Consider the following 19,390-nt stretch of genomic DNA (forward strand, 5'->3'; position numbering starts at 1 on the left):
TGTTTAATATCGAGAGGGGCCGCATCACTGGTTTCTCCTGGCATTCGGTGCAGGAGCAACACAATCACTGGGTCTCCTGTTACCTTGCCACGAGTTGCTCCTCGGTCGCCCGTTTTCACAGATGTCAGAGATGTGTTTGGCATCTGGGATTCTCTCACTCCACGAGTGGGACATCCCATTGGATCTGTACACACACACACACACACACACACACACACACACACACACACACACACACAGTCATTGACAGAGTATTACCAGTGTGCTGTCGTTTTCTAAGTGGTTGCAAATAGTGAAATTATGTGCTGTGACTTGCAGATGTAGAGCCAAGAGGAGGCCCGAGGCAAATGAAGGAAAAGACAAAGCCCAAGGCGCTAATGTAACATGAAATTGAGCAGTGATGCAATCGGCTCAATTGTTCCTTTGGCAAAATGTTGATGGCATCCAACATTTTGCCTCATTTGGTGCAGACATGTAATGAGCGACATGATACATGTAGTAACAAAGCATGAACGCGCGATGACTGAGCCAGCATGTAGATGGGTGAGTGCTGATGAGGTGGCACACCTGAAGCCAAACAGTGAGATGTTCTGGGAAATGGATGGCAGGGAGGGAGTGGTGAAGGACAGGGTGCAAATCTGCAGGTGAGACAGGCAGGCTGACCTCTTCTTGGAGCTGCAGCCGGAATTCGTGCTGACACCCGGCGGCATGTCACTGTAAAATGAATCAGCATCCCCAGGCTTTGTTACATAGTCACCTGGAGGCATTTGCCTGGAAATACGAAGGAATCATTTTAGGCAACTGAGTGATAAGAGAAAAATATCCACCTTCAGATATGGTTTCAAAGAGCGCCTCTTTCACTTTTTCTAGAAATACTTTTTACAATTTGCTAATACACATATACAATGTGTTCAAAATGCAATAGATAGTGTAGAAACATTCATGTTATTTGTAGTGATTTCAAGAGTATAAAGACGTCATTTCCACTGGTGAATCACCAGCTTTTTATTCTGGACCGTTGCAGTAAAGTTGCTCTGTTCTTTCAGTTTCCCACAGCTGACTTGTGTTTTGAATCATTTAAGACAGAGAATCCTCCATTGCACCCAAACCTTTTGTGAGTTCCCTTTTAGACAAAAGGGTGTGATTAAACACGATGGCTCCTGGAGCCCACTTTAAAATAAAAATTTAAAATGCAACATATGTATAAAAAGCTTGAAAATGAGCAAACCGGCAGAATCTCCTGTGAACCTCAGACTCCACGTAACGTTTCTGCTTGTAGCTCCTGTAATGAGAAATACAAGTACAAGTGAATGCGCTGAATGAAGTCTGCTGCTTATAATGAGGCAGTGAGCGTTTGGATCAAACATAATAAACTGCTCTGACCACTGATGTTACAGAGACACCTACTTGTAGCACCAGGCTGTGACAGCCAGAATGAGGGCGAGGAACAGGATGGAGCCGATGATGGCCCCGATGATGATGTTTGTACTGGTGATACCTAAGACAGAGGAACAGAGGAGCAAGGGGGGGGGGGGGGGGGGGGGGGTAAAGCCAAATGTGTGTTAATTGGATGGGTTTCTCCTGTGTCTCCTGTTTGGACACATGGGGATACACAAACCACAAAACACTGCAGCAGAACACAAGAACACCTACATTTAGCAGGAGAAGTGTAAAAGGAGAACAAGGGGGGAGTAAACGGGGAACAACTACACGGCTGTCACCCTTTAACTCTGCTCTGAGGGGAACAAACGTGTTCAAAGACACCTCATTTACGACTTATTATATAGCAGTTAAAATGAACAGAGCGAGGTGAGCTGACGTCGGGGTAAGAGAGGAAGAGGACGAGTAAATAACATCAAAAGGGACACATACAATGAAAAAGGAACTCAAATCTGACCTCAAGCCACTCCGTCAAAGACATCAGCCTGTTGACAAAGAATGAGTGTGAAAACAATGACAAACAAAAAGAGTGAGGCGCATGGTTCAGTGAATACAGATGGAGCTAGAGAAGCGCCACAGGAATGCAATGAATAATGAACAAACGAAACAGAAAGCTTGAAATCAACGCGCGCACGCGTGTGTATGTGTGTGTGTGGTGACGATGAGGGCGGGGGAGGTCAAGGGTCAACGGCGCTACCTGAGGCTGAGGTGGTGGGTCCCACCACCAGGGAGCTGAGGGGAGACGTGGAGTTGCAGTCCTCTCCTGCCCAGCCCAGGTAGCACACGCACTTGAGCTCATGACTGCAGACCTGCAGCAGAAACACACACAGAAGAAGAAATGAGACTGCGGCTGCACACAGCACATCACACCACATCCCACCGAACAGCTGCGCGGCTCAAGTCTTCGCTCACCCCGTGTCCGGAGCAGATGGTCTTGTCCGTGGTGCCGGGGCAGGTGCTGAAGTTGAACTGCTGCATGGGGAGGCATCTGTGGTTGAAGCAGATCTGGTCTGTGCCGCAGGCCGTGCCGTCCTCCACGTATCCCAGGTCGGTGTCTCCGTCGATCAGCACGTGAGCGCCGCTGGGCAGCAAACGGGAGTGAACGAGGCGCTGACTGAGGGGGTGGGGCGTTTGTGGTGTTGGGCCGTTCTACAGTACCTGCAGTCGAGGGAGGCGCTGTGCCGAGCCACCGAGAAGGAGGTGAGTCCCCCCTGCAGCTCCCCCAGACGCGGGGCGGGCGAGATGTTGGAGCACAGCAGGTAGCCGCAGTGAACGTCCCTGAAGCACAGACATGACACCGCGGGTCACCGAGAGGCAAACGCCACGCACGCACCCGCCCGCTGGCCAGACCGCCCACGTACTGCTTGTTGCACTGGATCCAGGTGTCCCTGTCCCTCCCGCAGTTGCCTTTCTCCGTCCCTTCGATGTTGAGCTTCTCGTAGCAGAACTTGTCAGCTGCCGTCGCCTCTGAGGGAGACCAACGACAAACAAGACGCGGCGGTGAAGGCGCGCGACCCCGCGAGACGCGTTGTTCCAGAGGCGTCGGTGCAACACTCACTCTCTCCCCAGATGTACTTGCACTGCCTGTCTTTGGTTTTGCACCTTCCGTTGAAGCAGCGACCCTGGAGAGAGGACGACAGTGTTGAAATGCTGCCTGTGTGCTATGTAGTAGGAGCTTTTTCGTGTGTAAATGTCCCAAACACACGGCCAGGCTTCCCACCTGGTCCTTTTCGCACGTGTATCCGTCCATTTTGTGCAAATTTGGTGGACACTGCAAAAGAACAGGTGCACTGTATTAGATGCACGTCCTGCGACCTGCAGAAAAGCATGTGAGAGACAGGCGCTCACCTGGCTCGAGTTCCCCGTGCAGTTCTCTGGGATGTCACAGTCGTTTACCGCATCCCGGCACACCACCCCCATGAACTCCATCTGAGCAGCACCACAACAGAGCTTAGACAGGGGCCGAGGCCGCAGGTGGAGCGGGAGCAGGGATCATTGCTCCTCAGTGGACGATATTCTACTTATTTGTGGACTCTTTTAAAATCACAACTGATCCCATCTTTAGTCAAGGTTCTAATAATGACGTGAGGGGAACCCATGTCAAACAGGTCAGTGAAGGTCATGAAGCCACTAAGTGCGTGTCAGGTGTGTGAGTTCTGCAGCCGTGGCCCGTTTGGTACCTGGCAGTTGTTACAGCAGAGTCCGTTGCTACACTTTGAGCCTTGAGTCAGGGTGCACTTCGTACAGCAGTTCTCTCCTTCTCTGGCACACTCCTAGGAAACAGGAACGGACTTGATTGACCTCATACTGAACACGTCCTGCTTATGCTGCTTGATAATTAACTGTGACTCACCGCTGGGCCTCCACAGTCACACTCCTCTCCCGGTTCCACAAAGCCGTTGCCACAGATTGGAGGGTCCAACAGCTGGAGGGTGGGGCAGAGTAAACAAACTACTGAATAACAGCCTTAAATTGATGAAGGGCTTGTGTGTCTGTGTGTTAAGTACCTTCATGGGTTTGTTGAACAGGCAAGCGCCACCACCACTGTATAGGAAATTGTGGTACTCCTCCACGTTGCAGTCAGAGAACCTCTTGGGCAGGTAGAAGCTGTTCAACACAAGTACAGCAACACATGTAACCACACCCTCACTATAATGTAGCATGATGATGCATAGAATGATTTAAATTCAAGTTACGCCGTGGCACTTCAGTCTAGTTCAGAATGATGTCATATAATAAAGGCAGGACTGACATTTTTACCAAAGTCTGTGTTGCCAGATACCAGAAAGTTGAGGTTCTATCACAGGTTTACCATACTCACAGTTCAGAGGAGATCCTTACTATAAGATGGGGTTAAATACAGCACAGCTGAGTTTAGACGGATGTGTATGGAGATTATGGAGATTGCAAAATGTGGATGGATAGAAGATGCATTTAGGAACTTACACTAAAAAAGAGCTAATCTTTAGTGGAGGATTACACTGTTATTGCATTAAAGCCCATTAATAATCCCACTTTGTGCTTGTTCTGATGAATGAATGAATCAGACCCAAACCTGAAGAGCACCTACAAGACCTGGGGCAATACTGCACACGTTACTTAGGTCATCTTCAGGACTGGTACAAGGAACAACACAATAAGTCACAGACTCACTGAGAGCTGAACCCTGACATCTAAGTAAAATCACTGAGATGATGGTTAAACAAAGGCACAGCACTGATGCTTTCATGATGACGTACAGTACATTACAATATTTCACTTCCTAAATTACAACTTCCTAAACTAAAAAGTGTGTCAGGGTTTAATTATGCCAAAGTCACTGTTATAACCCAGTAATAATGTAAAACAAGCAGTACAACTGTTACCATGTGGACTAAGTATTATTCATTCATAAAAAACACATTTTTATCTATAGGTGTATAAGAACATAGGGTCAAAATATGTATTCTAAAAGATCAGCATATGAAATATTCCTTGTGTTGTAACTGTAATGAGTGAATTTACTTTTACAAGAAGCATCTAATAAAAAGTGTTTATAAGAGTGAATTTGTCTTTCATTTGTCCGTGTATCAGATCAGCTTGGTTACACTCTTTTAGAATACATATTTTGGTTTGTGTGTGAAGAAAAAAACATGAAAAAATAAAACAGAAAACACAAATCCTAACTGGACCATACCGTTTGTTCAGACATCAGACTCTCTGTTCACTGAGAACTGTGCTCTCCCCTGACTTTGTATAAGGTATAGTTAGGATTTCAGGTCGTCACAGACACCATACGGGGATTAAGGTGAACATGAACAGACACAAACCCACACATAAACACACACACACACATTTGCTTAACCCTGTGAAAAGGTTACGTTAGGTGGCTCAAACATGCAGGTGCTGAGGGTAAAGCAAAGTTTGATTAATGGACATGGTTGCTCATTGAATACAAGATGTCTGAAATACCATTGAAATTATTTAAGAGGACACACATCTGCGCTGGATCTATTCACAGGCTCATACAAGGGCGCCGCCGCCTGTTCTCTGCCTTCTCAACCGTATCAGGATGTGGGCAGGGAGTGTCAGGGGGGTGGAGTGTTGTTACAGGAAAATGAGGACGACAAATATTGTCCTAGGAATGACATTGCAGACTGTTTCAATCGGGTGAGATGGATGAAGAGAACTGGTCAAAAGCCCTGTTTTAAACAGCAGGAGGGAGAAGGAGCCTCTCAATAGACAGAGTAACCAAACTTGGTTGATCAGCTGGTGACTTCGACCAAAACACAGAAGAATACACACAAAGGCCATGTGAAATAGGCCAAAATGATGATGAAAAATACAGCCAGTGTGTAATAAAATGGCAACAAACTGTATTTCTTCATATCATTAAAACCAAACGAGAAGCTGTGGCCACAGTGGCTGTACTGCTACTAGGTGAAATGGGAAAAGGTTGTGATGTCTGACAACCCCTCCGAGGCAGCCAGTCGGTTGAAAACAGCACAGGCAGCGTTCCAGCCAAGCTTCTGCTCACCTGCTGTCCCATTCGGGATAGAGGGGGAAGCAAGAAGTATTTAAGTAGAGGGGTATACTCACAAACACACATCACAGAGCCCCGCGCACACACAGTACACCTAATCACACCCTACAGCTCTGAGTGACACAAGGGAAGACATCTGCAAGTGTGCACGGACTCACTTTAAGACAAACATGGTCATGAAAACAAAAAACATACGCAGACTGATTTATCACCGCTTTACTAATGTTCGGAAGCAACAGATTACACAACACAATTCTACTGCAAGAAAACCCTATGAAGTTACATAATTTGAATGAAGAGATATGAAAAGTGACCCACGACTGACACCTAGTGGTGACATTCTGAACTACAACAACAATACACATGAACAGCACACTGATGAACAAGGTTTAGGTGTTAAGTGAGCTTAGGTACTTGTTCCCAGGGGGATATTTAAACGTACTTGTGATGACATACTGGACACATTTTGTGTCAACAGCACATGTGAAACATGCTCATCATCTTTGAGAACCCTGTAAGAATTAGCAATTTAAAGCAACTTACCCAACGTCATCCATGATACAACCCGACCAACGATCATCACATTTGCATTCACCTAAAACAAAGAGAATATATTGATATGTTGCATCACTTTGTGGATATACTTATAAATGTCTTTGAGTGAAGATATAAAAGAAAACACATCAAATGTTAATTAAGTACCGTTGAGGATCCTCTTCTTGTCAGAGAAGATGCCAATGTTCTGTCCAAGGGACTGAGAGAGGGTTATGGCCATCTCGTCCGTTTTCCCGTACTGATGAGGAAACAGATTCAGGACAGGAACAGCAGGAGAAAGCAAATGCATTCAGTGATTATACAGAGGAGCTTTGGAAAGTTTAGAAATGCAATAATATAATAATCAAGTAGAACAAAATAAATGACTGCAACAGAAAAACACATTTATAAAACACATTCAATACATTTTCATGTATGTTTGAAATGTTTATATATGCTGGTGGTCAAAATTCTAGGATCTGTAATCATAGTTCATCATAGTTCAGGCTAAGACAGACCTCATTGACTCCACCTCCTTTAGTGAGAGAACAAACTCCTCCAATGTAGGATGCTCCACCCCAGCTGCTGTGGAAACGGTTCCCTCTGATAAAGGAAAAGGCCACAGTGCATTTACGTCCATCAATGAAAAATCCAGGTGCTTTTTATTCTCTGTACTATCTTATATGTGTCTGACAAAACGTGAGGCATTAAAATTCATGTAGTTAGGGTCAATAAATGTACACACATATACCTAGTCTTTATTAGTATTTTAAAATACCTAAAGTATATGTCTACATGTATCTGAGTATATCAAATAAAGATGCTAAGAATGACGAAATGTTTAGACTCACGAGAAAAGGTGAACAGAGTCGCATTTTTCCTTGATAAAGTCTTTTCGGTACTTCATGAACTCCTTCAGTGTCATCATAGGGTCATCGTCGATGTTGAACTTGTTGTCAGCGGACCACGTTTCCATGGCTACCAGCACAATGCGGGTGTTGAGCTGTTCCTTGAAAATCTGGGGAATCAAGGCAAAGTTAGTATCAGTGAGCCAATAATCATATACTGTAACTAAATGTTGCCTGAAAAGCAAATGAAGTTGAACATATGGAATTGACACAATATGTTACTTGCATCTGCATCTTTTGGAGACAAAACTGTGCTGTAATTGTAACTACAGAGGGTATAGTGCTTGATGTAGAGGTACATGTGCACATTACAGAAGCCTCCCCAAGTGCACCACACATATATGTGACCAAAGCAAATTTCTGCTAATACACAGAAATCGATGTGTACAGTACTTCCTCTGTGTACAGAACCTGCTTCGAATGACCATCTTCAAGGGCATTACAGTAGCGTGACCTTTCTCCAGGTTCACCAGACTATCAGCTTACAGACGTGACCCTGTGGCAGTTCAGATTTCAGTAACACAGCACACAGATGTGGCTACAAATAATCAAACACTGAGACGTCTGCCTACAGTAGACTCTGCTGAGAGGCCTCTGCTGCTTCAGTGAAAGCTCCTGTGAAACCTAAAAACTGATGACTGGCTGGTTAATGGCTGTTTGCAGCATATTATGAGCCAAGGGAGGTTTTAAATGGGGAGAGTGGGGTTGGTTAAATGAGAAATCAGGCAATGTGTGCTCAGCTCCAATACCTGGGAGTGCTTGTGGCAAGCTTTCCAAGAAGAGGATCGATACATTTCTTACCATGTCAGCCATATTGACCACTGATTTAGCATAGTTATTCGTGTGCCCAACGGAAAGCCGGTGCTTCTTGTACTGGAGAGAGAGACAGAGAGAAAGAGACACAGAACTATTTCAGTCCCAGTGGATGAAATAAGGCACATTTAGATAAAAAAACACTATAAAAGCAGTTTTAGGGAAACTGAGGGGGGCAGGCGCTTTCTGCAATGTTGACTCTTAGCTTAGCCAGCATCACACACGTAGGGCTCAGCTTTTTAAAAGTAGCAATACCCTGGTTTTTTGTTTTTGTCAAGAGATTCCATGGAAAAGACCAAAGCAAAATAAGCGGATTTACAAACAAGAAGGCTCCGTGGTAGCGTGTTTCTCTGATATAGAGAAACATCAATAAATCTCATTTCTGGAAAGTGGCTTTTTCCTTTATTACAGTGAACACGGGAACTCATGTCTTATCATTGTGACTTATTTATGCCTAGTGTTTTGATTTGATCTGAAAGAAATGCTAACAACATAAAAATAGATAACAAAACTGATGTCTTCTATCGTGGTTGACAAGTCATTACTGTACATATCTAGTATCTAGCTCACCATCAAATGGTCGTTGATCACCATCAGTTCAATGTATTTGCCCTCATCTTCTACACTGTGTGACACATGTGGGACCTGGAAAAACAAAAAAGAGGTTTTTTTTCATCATAAATAAGCACTTTTTTCAATTTCATTCAAAATTGACTGTGTTTGGATGCCGCCTCGACGTAAACACTGCAAGAAGAGGCAAGATGAGAGAGCTGTTGTTTCGGAGAAGAGGTTGAATCCATACTCTCACTTCAGTTTTGTCAATTAAGATAAAGCATGCAGACAGAACGCACAGTAATCAAATTTGGACAAACAGGTTCCAAAGCGCGATTATTTCTCCATCGTATACGGTCACAAACACAGCAGGAGCAGGGACGTACCTGTCTCTTCTTTCTCCTGTGAACCACTCTTGATCCAGGAAATGGAGGGCTGGGAAAAGGCGGCTCTGGAAGATCACCTAGGAAATAGATTCAACCACGACTATTACCTTCCAGGATCAATTTCAACAGCCGGACACACTTTCTGCCAAGAACAATTACATACAAATGGGTTTGGCTCCATAAGTATTACCGTCTCTGTAAACACTTCAACATCTTACCATTGACAAGATCATTAAATCCATCTTGTCCTGCAGATTTATATATCATGTGAATGTTGACATCATCCTGAAAGACAAAACACATTGATTCAGTCCAGTCCATTTATAAGACATAGGCCATGTTTATCCCGGTTATTAAACTAATCAAGCCTTTTAGATGAGACACATGTCTGTGTGTGTTATGTTTAAGTCCAGTTACCATCAAACAGCGTATTTAAGTAAACCAGACTCTAGTTTCTCTAAATAGACATAATTGAATTTACGTCAATCATGTAGACATTACAATTTTGTCTACACAGACAGACAGGCAGGTAGACAGACCTTTCACATTTACTCAAAAAGGTTATTTACTGCTATTGTATTTAAATGCTGCAAAACAAAGCAGCCTGCGAGACAACGCCGAGGGCGGAAAGACTCACGGTCCTGCAGCCACATCCTGTTTAGACTCAGATCCACTGTGTCCTATTGAAACGGTTCAATGTGTGAACTAGGACCAGCTTGAAATGTCACCACCATCGCTGTAGACACGACCGAACGGCTGGATATATACGGTATTGTAGTTGATGATTACCTCAGATATTCTAGTGGAGCCTAACTAAGTAACTAAATAACTAACTATCCAATAGTGGAGGGACGCAACAGGTAGCTGCAGCTAATGCTAACGCCGAGCATTAGCTAGCTGGCTAACGTTAACAATCTGGGGTTAAACGCTGGTTACGACTTCAGTTCATTCGTGACACATATTACGTGTGTTAGTTTTGATGTAATTCGTGAAATCTATAATGAATAATTTAATTCTTCACATATGCCACTATTATTACCTGAGTCGTGCATTATTCATTAAGGACAGTGGCCGTCGCACCTACATAGCCGGCCTACAGTGACACTGCGCGTTATTAAACACGTTATTACTCAGTTATAATCACGCTAATCTCGAAATGTGTATCGTCTATTACAGTTTCTAATCAGACTTTATAAGTTTGTTGCCACGAGCGGTCTTAACATTCTTCTGTACGTAACAACTGTATAAAACAATGCTTTTGTACTGAGGAGATTGTGTAACAAGCGAACATTAGTGGACAAACAGCAGCTGCAGGACACGGGATCTAAATAGATACGTTATGATGATGCATCTCTCCCCAAAGCCTTTCAGAGACGAGTGTCACTCACCACAAAACCACATTCACCTTAGTTCTGAACTAGGGTTTATGATCCCTGTGTTGGTCGGCGTCCGTCTGACGACACCGTGAAGCACTTTAAACATCAGTAACACGTTTAATTGCCTTTACCCTGAGTACAAATACCCAAACTTCATTATATACAACCATGTTTATTTAGTTGAAGCCGTTACAAAGCCGTGGTCGGTCACTTGAATAAGTATATATTGCTGTCGCATGACTAAAGGTCAAGCGTCTAATTCAGTTCATCATTATGTAGAGTACAGTTTGTGTAATGCACCACAGTAGAAATACCTCAGCCATCAAGTCATCCGTACTTTGTTTGCTAATGTAATGAGAGCATTGTTTCTCAGGGACAGCAGATATTAGGTCAGCCACACGCACACTGGTGTATAGAAATGCAGAGGGAGTGGCCAGTGCTGGGTCAGTCTGTGGCACATTTAACTTACTTCAGTAGTAATGGGGCCATTTAGAGATACACTTGCATAACCCCGCTTTTACCCCAACATGGTGGCATTAAAAGGATCTTTCCCCTTTTTTTTCTATTTCTGTTTACACAGGAGCATCTCTCGTGGCCTCAGCACCGAGCAACCATGTCATGTCGCGACATCCACGCCACCAATGCGTTTGCCTTCATCGTTGCCTTTGTGTGTGTGGGAGGGATTACTGTGGCGACGTTGATCCCGCAGTGGCGCGTGACGAGACTCGTTACCTTCAATCGCAACGCCAAGAATGTCAGCGTGTACGATGGGCTGTGGGCTAAATGCGTGAAACAAGACGGCTACACAGGATGCTATTACTATGACTCAGAGGTATTGTTTAATAAATCCCACCTTCGCTTAAGTTTTTCCTTATGTAGTAAATAATACAGAACTCCCGTTTTTGTACTTTTTCCAGTGGTACTCTAAAGTGGACCAGTTGGATTTAAGGATTCTGCAGTTCTGCCTGCCTGCAGGTCTGCTGTTTAGCTCTCTGGCTTTGCTGCTGGTCATGGCAGGGATGTGCAAGACCTGTTGCTGCTCAGACAAGCCTGAAGAAGACATTAAAACGGTCAGATTCCTGGTCAACAGTTCAGGCTGTCATCTAGTGGCCGGGATGTTCCTTTTCCTGGGTGGAGCTATCGCCATTGCACCGTCAGTGTGGTTCCTGTTCCATACCAAGGAGATGAATAGAAGATACGACAACATTTTCACCAATGGGTTTGCTGTATACGTGGCGATAGGCTGCTCCGGGGGACTGATGCTAGCCGCGCTGCTGATGTTCATGTGGTATTGTATGTGTAAAAAGTTGCCTTCACCCTTCTGGTTGCCTCTGCCGAACATGCCGACCTCCGTGTCCACCCAGCCTCTCACTGCCAACGGGTATCCTCCCTCCCCAGTGTACGGTCCTCAGCCCTTCCCACCACAGGCCCTCAATCCCCCTACAGTGATGGACACGCAGCCTTATTTGCCCATCGCAGGTTATGCACAAAGTGCAGTTGCTCCTGCACCATCCCAGGTGTACATGCCTCAGCTTTCTGTTCCAGATGGGTATGGGTCAGAAGTGGGAGGGGTCCGGCCGTATAGCTACGCTCCCTCACAGAGCTACGCTCCCTCACAGAGCTACGCACCCTCACAGAGCTACGCACCCTCGCAAGTCTACGCTCCTTCACAGGGCTACGCATCTAGCTACGCAGGTCATCGCTATTCCACCCGTTCACGGACATCAGCTATAGAGATTGACATTCCCGTGCTGACAGAGAGAGACTAATGGAAGCGAGGCCATTAACATGTCAGCAGTTCAACACTGAAAAACCAGTAGTGTATGATAGATGAAAGCTAATAACATGAGCGCTATTTACAGCCTCTAGAGTGATAGTTTTAAGAATTCACTCAGTCAGTCTAAATCTGTGAAGTGCTGATTATAGAATAAAAGAGCCCTGGAGGTTCTAAGTGAAGGATGACATTTGCTTTGAAACAAATTACCCAAGCACCGGTGCAGCATTTTAGAAAGGGAAGAAAAACTGTTTGTCACTTAAAAGCAGAGACAGACCAATAAACAATAGCTTCTTATTTGCTGAACTGGCAACTTAATAGTTAATAGCATTTGGTAGGTGGCCTTAGATGAATTCCCACTCTGACCTGAGGTCAGGATAACCCTCACGCTTTCTGACAAATGCTTGCCTGCCTTTATGGAGGCCTTCTGTTATCACTACTGTACAAACACGTCATCACTACTACTTTTAACTCTGTTCCTACTTTAAATGGACAAATTTACTGATTTGTAACTATTATCTAACATGGTTTGCTCATTACAGTGGCCTAAAATGAGCTGCTGTTGTAGTTTTTTAATGCACTATGTGAATACTAAGCCTTTTGTTAATGGATGTTTTGTGGCCAAGATTCATTTGCTGTAACATGTTTTCTATTTGTCAAAGATTTGCCTCTAAATCTGTTAAATGCAGAACGTCGTTACTGATACATTTTTTCGTATGAACTTTAATACACTCATCTTATTACACTAACAGAAATGAGAGCATGTTGTTCATCTCTTGTTTGTAAGTATCAATATACGTAGCAGCTGAATGACCAGATGAATAATGTTTTTTTTTCTACTCTGCCATCAAACGTCTAACAGCTCATCGGGAGACACTGGTCTGGATGTCCTGCAGTGATGGTATTGATTAACACAGTCTAATTGTTGCCTTTTATTTGTTTGCCTAATGAGCACTATCTGCGTTATGTTATGATGTTGTCAGATTTTCTACACTTTGATGTCGCAGTGGTTTTCATTTTTAATAAATCTCAGAACAGAAATCTGTTAAAGTGTGTGTGGCTTTTCATTTGTGTTCTCATGTTCTCAAGTTGGACAGGTTCTCATCTACACCCTCTACGTGTAGCAGATTGTTACTGAACACTGAATCAACTCACAAGTTAGCTTCTCTGATGACACCACTGGATTGTAAATATTTTAATTATTATATCAGACTCTAAGGAGAACCTGGAACCAATTACGAAAAAGAAGGCACTCGCAGCTTATCGTCCTCCAGTGTTCTGTCTTATCCTTGATGTAGTCCAAATGGGCTGATCCGATGAATTCACATCCACCAGACAAAGCTACAACAATTATAAATTGAAGAGCTTCTCTAATGTGTGTGACCATTGCTTTTTTAAAGCTGAATGAGTTTTAAAATATCTTTTGCAGCACGTACAACATAATCAGCCACTGTAGATGCACTTCTACAGAAAGCACTGTTGGAGTAAAGGTTTTTTTGACCGGTGTGTTCTTTGTTCCCCAGCTCATCACTCCTAGCCAATCATTGCACTTCAAAAATACACACACAGCATATAGACTCTGCAGGGTGTGTGAGATTAAGGGTCTAAACACAGATGGCTTTCATATGTCCTGCTACAAAGAGATGGGGGTGGTGCCTGGGTTGCCATGGGAAATGGTACCTCAGACACAGACTGCTGGCTCATGAATATAAAGCAGGGAGGGGTAACATGCTTTTCATTCTCCCCCCCCCCCCCCTCTCTCTCTCTCTCCCTATACATGTGTGAATGAACTGATCCAGGTCTAGTAACATGGAGTTGGCTTGAGGTCACAGGGAGACCCCTTTGGAAAAAAAAATCAATTTCCAGTTTTCGATTGCACCAAAAAAAAAATCCTCTTGGCATCTAATGCAAACACCCTCCACACTTCACACCTGCCACCACCCCCATCAACTCTGCCCTCTCTTCAACCTTCAACTCCCCACCCCCAAAAACGCAGGCCAGCGTCCACAGCCTGCTGCACCTCCTGACGGCTCCAGCATCAGTGAACCTGAGGATGCAGGAATAACAACCCAGAGCAGGATGGCATCACAGATGGGACATCTGGGAATGTTCTAGGGAAATGTTCAGATATCAACAGCCTACAATGATATTAATGCTGATATTCAATTCAAAAATACATGAAACTATGAAAAAGGTCCAGCATCACCATGAACCACATAAGATGAATCATAATAAAAAAGGTAAATAATTGTGTGTAATTCCACTAATACATTCATCAAGCAATTGTTTATACTAATAATATATTCAATAATACAGTTTGTTTTTATTATTTAACCCTCAGTTAGTAGCTAAATGCAAAAATAGTCCATCTCCATCAACAAACCACAACAACACAGCTCGTCTTAAACAGCAGGGTGTAACCACAAAGGCCCTGAGGTGCAGGTGGGTTTGGAAAGGTGTCTGAAATAAACAGGCCTAAACATATGGCGCTTTCTGCATATGCAAGCCAGCATCACACAACCTCGCTCCAAGTGGGGTGACAGTGTGCGCACACACTCACACAAACACGGTCTAGAAGTGCAAGATGAGCCACAGAGCAGCGCCTGGAGACGCCACATCCGTAACATGTGAACTTTTTAGAGATGGGTGTCGCTCGCTACCGTGCAGATGCTATTTAAATGAAAGCACAAGATGCTTTAAAGCCAGTTCAGTTGTAAATGCAGAGTGTTCAGGACGCTCTTCACTCTCGGTTACTTTCTCTGACTTGGCAGAAGAAGGGCAGATGGATTTACCATATGGCCGACTCCATCTCTACACTCCCCTCCATGTGACCACGCCACCTTTCTATTAGCCTCCAGAAATAGTGGTGCATCACACGGCACGGATGAGTAAGAGGTGAACTATGTGGCTCGTCCATCACATTACAAGCTACTAGGACTCAGACCAGGCCATCGTCTCTGTGTGGAGCTACAGGAGAGCACTTAGACGAACAGACGTCTGCCGCAGCCGCCTGACAAAGATGAGTGACGACCCGCAGACTGAGGAGACGGACAAACAGACAGGGAAACACAGATTGGCACCACAGCAGCCACAGAGGCAGATAGAGGCGAGTGCGGAGACGCAGAGGAGAAAAGACAAGTCAATGCGGACCATGTAGACACGAGCTCCACAGCTCAGTGTTGACAGGGCAGAGCTGTCCCCGACATCGTCAAGTCAATATGAGCACCACCACTGTAGCGCCGAGACAGAAAGTTTACCAGCAAATGGAGTTTGGAATAGGTACGAAGTGTGCGTGCGTGCGTCTGATTGGGCCATTCACCTACTGTGATAAGAGGCTCTCAGTTCTAAGGCTTCTAGCATAAAATTGTTCATTTCACTTGATTTGAAATGTTATGTGAAAATAAAATAGAAGTTTTAGTGTGTGACTGATTACAGTGACGCTGTGTTTTTGGCTTTACAAGTTCAAGAAAATGAAACTAGTAGAGAATCTCTTCCCATTTTTATGTGTTTTATGTCACTCTGAGTGTGTGTGTGTTTGCGTGTGTGTGTGTGTGTGTGTGTGTGTGTGTGTGTGTGTGTGTGTGTGTGTGTGTGTGTGTGTGTGTGTGTGTGTGTGTGTGTGTGTGTCACTCTGAGTGCTGCAGGAATACTTGGAAAAAATATCCCACTGTCTCTCTGCCACTTCAATAATTCAGTATTCTCCAGAAAACGGAGAGACGACAGAGGGGAGAGTGAGGCAAAAGTGACAAGTGGAGTAAAGTCAACTTGTTCAGTGTTGTTCTTCATGTTTAAATGTGTTCACCATGAAAATGCTCGATTGATTTAATTAGCAGCAAACTAACTCCTTTACTCTGGCATTACCGTGATGTGGAAATTACACAAATGAATTTGTAGCGAACCGTGCACACACTGTGTTTGGTATATAGGTGTTCTACTTAGACCATGAGTTCTTCCCTTAAACTTTGTATTTGGTCTGTCCTGTTCCACAGAGGTGATACCTGCCTTTAAATAGTTCCACCACTGCGAATAAATCCATAAGTAATTGTCTGAACCTGAACGCTGTGTCTGGTTGATGATCTCCAACCACGGCCGTTTTCTTGCTCATCCTCCCTCTGTGTAACTGACATATTCTCATCCATAACATTCCTCTTCATCTGTCACATCCTCTTGGTTTTCTCTCCTACCTGCTCTTTCAGCTCTGTAATATTGGAAATAACAGTAGAGCCAGATATGCAGTACTACAACCAGCAACACCCCTGAGTGCACACACACAAGCCATGACCTCTGTCTGCTCTCTGCTTAATCCCATTACTGATTAATAACAATCACACACACACTTTGGGGCGTATTAAACAAAGCCAAAAGAAAGTTACACACACACACGATCAGATGCTGTACTCTCACGCTCACAGTGTTTTTAGGCTGTCTCATATCTGTTCATTCAATCTGTAATTAGTATTATCTAATTAGTCTTCAGTCCTTTGTCCTGAGATAAGTGTGCCACGCTCAGGGTTCATTAGCAAAAGTTTGTTCTGTGACTGATGCTGGTTTTGTCTCAATAATAGCTTAGATCTGCATGAGGAAAAACAATTACTAACAACCGCGTGCTCTCGACACAGCAAACACTGCGGTGCAGCTCAGAATCCACAGCCGCTTGTCCAGGGTCAGCACTTCAGCCCCCAGCACCAGTCGACGGTGCTCTAAGACTTCAAATTCTAAAGCTCGAGTAAAAAAAAACTGAGCGATATCGTGGAAAATAACAGATATTCGTTTTCATTTGTTAAAAGACATCGTGTGGAGCAGTTGGCGCATCACATGTCAAACTGCTCTTTAAGTGCTGTGCAGACTTGTAGGGTACTTACGCTGCCGCTGCCTTGTCCTCCGGGTTCGATCATGTAGGTGTGATTGCCATCAAAAAACATCCCGCTGAAAGACAGACGCACACATCAGCGCCGGTTCTGCTGCTTTATTCATCACTAAAACGAACACGAGCTCAGCTCCTCCTCAGATGTCAGGGTGGTAGATTGGCCATTTCAAGGCCGCCTATGGGGCTTTATTGTATTACTGAAGCACTTGTCAGAATAATGACCATAATGCACTGATGAAAGGTGCTTTCTACTGGCCCCACTGTTGTACTTGGCATAAACTTAGGAAGGATGGAAGAAAATGTGAAATCAAAGGTTATCCAGACATTTGAGAAAAAACACCACAAACAGAACAAGTTAAAGGTCATGTGAAGATTTTAGTCCGGCCTCAGTGTCGGTCGAGCGCAGCGACTCCGCTTCCTCTGACAGCAGAGGCAACCCCTCGAGATCATCACTGATCTGCGCTGACACGTAAATCATTCTGAACTGCCAGTCACTCTCAGAAGCCAGATATCAACGGCCCATTTAGCAGGTGGGTGAAGGGCTCCTCGTCTACCGCTACGTAAAAGGGCTCCACCTGTTTAATTACATTTATTGGAAGCTTTTAGGAGATTGGCTGTTTCACGCGGTGTAGAGTGGAGCGTAACCTCTGCACATACGTACAGGACATCTGTCTCCTCTAACTCTCTCTCTCTCTAAGCTGTTTCAAGCCTCTTTCTGGACACAACACACAGAAGTCACCTTCAGCGCTCCTCATCCTGCTCCAACATTTCACTTAAGAGCAGATTATACCGAGCAAAGGGTTGTGTCCATTTCAAACTAAATGTGTGTTCACCACAAACAATCTCACCCTTTCCACTATTTTCTGATGTCTTCAGCCTCTTACTTTGAGTGATGGGGGTCCTATGTAAACCCATTGTTCATGGACACAATAAGAATGTTATAAAAAGCTTTTGTTTGTCTTCTCTATTGCTCGTTTCCAGAAGGCAGGGTGGAGTTGGAGACATTTTGCGCCACAATCAGAATCCAATTCAACACAACTACAGCTGCAGATGAAAGCTGGTCTGTAGCTGCTGATTACTGATTGCTAACAAGCTCGACAGAAAAGGTAATGAACTTGTTATTCATGAAAAGAAGACCAACTGGAGTGCTATTTTAGAAATACACACACTTAGTGTCTGAGTTAAAGTGCAAGGACTTGCAGATTTCCTGTAGATTACAAACAGCACAGCTTGTAAAGCCACAGCTCAAACTACCCAATTTGTGTCCTGCTATACTGTCTGGTTGATCCTTGTTTATCCATAATCACTAACTAGTTCATCTGCATCTTAAGTCAAATTCAGAGACCTTGAATGAGGCGTTACACAGGAGCCAGCAGTGAGCAGTCTCTGTAATGAACTGAGCTGAGAGCTCTCTGTACACAGCTAATAGCTCATTGCTGGGTTAAGTTTCTGTGAACATGTGCGTGTGAGACAGAAAGAAGAGCAGGTGGGATGTAAATCATGGTAACACCTGATTAAGCATGAGGGAAGTACTCTGTCCTAGTGTCCAATATCTAACTTAATAGTGTCAAATAGTGACAAACAGTTCATATAACAATAACAACTAATAGCTCATATAATAATAACACATCTAAAGCTATGGAACAATAATACTGTTATGTGTATGACTGTGATCATACTGTACACACTAAATCTTAGTGTGTACGATGTGCTTTGACCCTGCTTAGCTCGGCTTATCAACAGACCAATGCAAAGTCATTATAGCCAAACACTAATTAGCACACATTACTCAAGGCAGCGAACCTTTTTTTGGACTTGCTTTCGGATTAAGTGCTATAAATTTAGCTTTCTTCCCATTTTGCATTTACTAAAGACACATAAATAATCAATGTAAAAAAACAGCAAGGGCATAATTTGGTGATGTTTGACCGAAGCAGCGTGTGTTTCTTTACCTTACGTTCGCAGCTTGGGCCACTGTTTTCTTTCAGAAAATGTGTGTAAGCAACTGTGAAAAGCATTTTTATGTGCATATTTTATAGTATTATTATTATTCATAGGTCCCCTAATATGCAAGTGTTGCACACAGTGATGTTCGCTAACAAAGCGCAGTCTTGCCGTGGGCATGAATTCCTTTAAACGGGCCTCGTGTTTCTGACCCATCACACTGACAGAGAACTGTTTAGAATAAAAACCAAAAATAACAGTGCAGATGACGAGA

The 19,390-nt window shown here is 44.0% G+C and overlaps 2 protein-coding genes across 9 annotated transcripts in view; one reads left to right on the plus strand and one right to left on the minus strand.

Moving 5' to 3' along the window:
- adam22 (ADAM metallopeptidase domain 22) overlaps positions 1–19,390 on the minus strand; it is a 40,488-nt gene that overhangs the window by 5,201 nt on the left and 15,897 nt on the right. For 4 of the 8 annotated variants that reach the window (XM_029129817.3, XM_029129812.3, XM_041067861.2 and 1 more), the window contains exons 6-28: positions 17,168–17,231; positions 9,374–9,440; positions 9,156–9,232; positions 8,788–8,862; positions 8,206–8,277; positions 7,348–7,514; positions 7,015–7,099; positions 6,665–6,755; positions 6,506–6,557; positions 3,948–4,047; positions 3,794–3,865; positions 3,621–3,713; positions 3,289–3,369; positions 3,161–3,211; positions 2,999–3,062; positions 2,802–2,907; positions 2,599–2,718; positions 2,353–2,521; positions 2,138–2,249; positions 1,408–1,498; positions 1,229–1,282; positions 568–771; positions 84–184 (exon numbers count right to left, since the gene is read on the minus strand). In XM_029129817.3, coding sequence (XP_028985650.1) covers positions 84–184; positions 568–771; positions 1,229–1,282; positions 1,408–1,498; positions 2,138–2,249; positions 2,353–2,521; positions 2,599–2,718; positions 2,802–2,907; positions 2,999–3,062; positions 3,161–3,211; positions 3,289–3,369; positions 3,621–3,713; positions 3,794–3,865; positions 3,948–4,047; positions 6,506–6,557; positions 6,665–6,755; positions 7,015–7,099; positions 7,348–7,514; positions 8,206–8,277; positions 8,788–8,862; positions 9,156–9,232; positions 9,374–9,440; positions 17,168–17,231 — 2,168 coding nt within the window. The remainder of the gene's footprint in view (positions 1–83; positions 185–567; positions 772–1,228; positions 1,283–1,407; positions 1,499–2,137; positions 2,250–2,352; positions 2,522–2,598; positions 2,719–2,801; positions 2,908–2,998; positions 3,063–3,160; positions 3,212–3,288; positions 3,370–3,620; positions 3,714–3,793; positions 3,866–3,947; positions 4,048–6,505; positions 6,558–6,664; positions 6,756–7,014; positions 7,100–7,347; positions 7,515–8,205; positions 8,278–8,787; positions 8,863–9,155; positions 9,233–9,373; positions 9,441–17,167; positions 17,232–19,390) is intronic. The other 4 variants (XM_041067860.2, XM_029129815.3, XM_055503502.1 and 1 more) reach the window with 3 other exon arrangements.
- cldn12 (claudin 12) lies at positions 9,778–13,346 on the plus strand. The gene is made up of 3 exons (XM_029129827.2): positions 9,778–9,924; positions 11,112–11,363; positions 11,449–13,346. The coding sequence occupies exons 2-3, from the start codon at positions 11,145–11,147 to the stop codon at positions 12,298–12,300; spliced, it is 1,071 nt and encodes a 356-aa protein (XP_028985660.1). The 5' UTR covers positions 9,778–9,924; positions 11,112–11,144; the 3' UTR covers positions 12,301–13,346.

The sequence above is a fragment of the Betta splendens genome, chromosome 16 (genome assembly GCF_900634795.4).
Source record: "Betta splendens chromosome 16, fBetSpl5.4, whole genome shotgun sequence".
In the NCBI taxonomy this organism is placed as follows: Eukaryota; Metazoa; Chordata; class Actinopteri; order Anabantiformes; family Osphronemidae; genus Betta; species Betta splendens.

Excerpts from the sequence above, each read along its gene's own strand:
- cldn12 (XM_029129827.2), top strand. The coding sequence starts at position 11,145 with ATGTCATGTCGCGACATCCACGCCACCAATGCGTTTGCCTTCATCGTT. Across the intron at positions 11,364-11,448 it reads GCTATTACTATGACTCAGAG|TGGTACTCTAAAGTGGACCA; the intron begins GTATTGTTTAAT and ends TACTTTTTCCAG.